This window comes from Poecilia latipinna, unplaced genomic scaffold (genome assembly GCF_001443285.1).
Source record: "Poecilia latipinna isolate Pla-1442-1.1 unplaced genomic scaffold, P_latipinna-1.0 Scaffold475, whole genome shotgun sequence".
Classification (NCBI taxonomy): Eukaryota; Metazoa; Chordata; class Actinopteri; order Cyprinodontiformes; family Poeciliidae; genus Poecilia; species Poecilia latipinna.
The window spans coordinates 175,254-177,431 of NW_015113091.1; the positions used below are offsets into that span (position 1 = coordinate 175,254).

A 2,178-nucleotide genomic window follows, 5' to 3' on the forward strand; every position below is an offset into this window, starting at 1 on the left:
GACGGCTTACCTTGTGGAAGCTGCCATGGAAGATCTTCTTCACCAGGCTGTGGTCAAATGTGACTCTCTGGATTTCTCCGGTTTCGTCCTTATTGTAGAACGAAACAGTCTGAGCAGAACCTGGAGGAGAGAGAACTGTTCAGAACCAAGAGAACTGTTCAAATCAGAGACAGAAGAACTGTTCAAGATAAAAAAATCTGTTCAGAATAAGGAATCTGTTCAGTCAGATGTCAAAACAAAGATATTTAGGAATCTGATACGTTTTAATTGGAAGCAAGGAGGATCAACTGGAGCTTAATGAGCACTGCTAGCATAGCATCACTAGCTGAGCACTGCTAGCATGGCATCACTAGCTGAGCACTGCTAGCATAGCATCACTAGCTGAGCACTGCTAGCATAGCATGACTAGCTGAGCACTGCTAGCATAGCATCACTAGCTGAGAACTGCTAGCATAGCATCACCATAGTAACGTCGCTAGAACAGCGTCATTAGTGTAGTGTTGCTAGCATAGTGTAGCTAGCATAGCATCACCATGATAGCATCACCACTGTAGTGCTGCCATGACATCATGAGGCTGTTTACCTACGATGCTCTGCTGGTTGTGAAACTCAGCTGATTCGCCCTGAGTTACCCTGCGTTGCCCTCGTTACCCTCGTTGCCCTGCGTTGCCCTGCGTTGCCCTCGTTACCCTCGTTGCCCTCCAGCACCGCGGCGGACTCACCGTCCACGGTGACTCCGGTCTCAGGCTTGTGGTCCTTGGAGGAGACCTGCCAGAGGTCAAAGGTCTCGGCGGGAGAGTCGGGCAGCAGGCGGAACATCAGGATGATGGTGAAGGTGTCAGGCAGGCCGTCTGGGTGCAGCTCTCTGCTCAGGAAACATAGAGCTGAAACTAGAAGCTGCCATAGAGTCGCTAAGTTAGAATGCATTGGCCCCATCAGACTGAATCACATGCGGGGTTCCCCAGGGCTCAGTCCAGGGACTGCTCTCATTTCTATAAGCTCCCACTGTAGTAGCGCTGAGATCAGTTTCCATGACTACCATATTATGATGTCATAAGGTGCCTCTGAACCAGCCAATCACAGAACAGACACAACAAATCAATGAAGGGGAGCCAGAACTTTCTCCAGCTGAACAGAATCTGAAGTTACCATCTTTGGACCTGCAGAGGAACCGGATCAGGATGACCTCTGACCTGAACCTGCACAGACAGTTAGAAAGCCGGCCTGGAGAACATCCAGAAAACACAGCATAGACCCTCAGGTCCTCTGGTTCCGGTTCTGGATAAGAACCCTCAGGCTAGCATGGAGAAGCAGCATTCAGCTTCTACACAACATAAATCTGGACCAGAACCAGTGAGCGGACCCAGCGACCCGGCTGGGACTCACGTGCTGGGCTGGGTCAGGAAGGCGTTGCGGTGCAGCCGGTACGCCGTGTAGCTGTTGAAGGATCCGGGCTCCATGGAGACGCCGGGGACGGAGCTGTAGGTCTTCTCCGTCAGGTTGAAGGCCTCCAGCATCCTGAACCCTGAGGAAGAGGAGGACGATGAAGAGGAGGAGCAGGGTTCTGACCCGGTTCCACCCGAAGCTAGAACTCACCAGGTGAGGTGAAGCCGTTGAGGTAGATGAGAGGACAGGCTGTGGAGGGAACAGAGCGTTCATTGGGGAACGGTTTCAGAGTGAGAGGCGGAAACGGAGGCGGACTGACAGGAAGTCGACGTTTCGCAGATGAAGGTGATCAGATTCTCCTTGATGGAGTCGAAGGCGTCGAAGTCGTCCACCACGAACACGTGCCTGTCGCTCGGCTTGCTGCCGATCTCCTGCAGCTCCACGAAGTCCACGTCCGCCACGCCGATGGCGAAGACGCTGTACCCTGGGAGCAGAGCCACGGGTCAGAACCACGGGTCAGAACCAGAGCCACGGGTCAGGACCACGGGTCAGAACCAGAGCCACGGGTCAGGACCAGAGCCACGGTCAGAACCCAGAGCCACGGGTCAGAACCAGAGCCACGGGTCAGAACCAGAGCCACGGGTCAGAACCCAGAGCCACCGGTCACAACCAGAGCCACGGGTCAGAACCACGGGTCAGAACCCAGAGCCACGGGTCAGAACCCAAAGCCACGGGTCAGAACCAGAGCCACCGGTCAGAACAACGGGTCAAAACCAAAGCCACGGGTCAAAA

The 2,178-nt window shown here is 54.2% G+C and overlaps 1 protein-coding gene across 1 annotated transcript in view; it reads right to left on the reverse strand.

Moving 5' to 3' along the window:
* Nucleotides 1-2,178, reverse strand: part of col12a1b (collagen, type XII, alpha 1b) — a 144,018-nt gene that overhangs the window by 25,961 nt on the left and 115,879 nt on the right. Inside the window, exons 56-60 of the mRNA XM_015039518.1 lie at nt 1,706-1,870; nt 1,597-1,635; nt 1,387-1,525; nt 723-865; nt 11-120 (exon numbers count right to left, since the gene is read on the reverse strand). Of these exons, the coding sequence (XP_014895004.1) occupies nt 11-120; nt 723-865; nt 1,387-1,525; nt 1,597-1,635; nt 1,706-1,870 (596 nt within the window). The remainder of the gene's footprint in view (nt 1-10; nt 121-722; nt 866-1,386; nt 1,526-1,596; nt 1,636-1,705; nt 1,871-2,178) is intronic.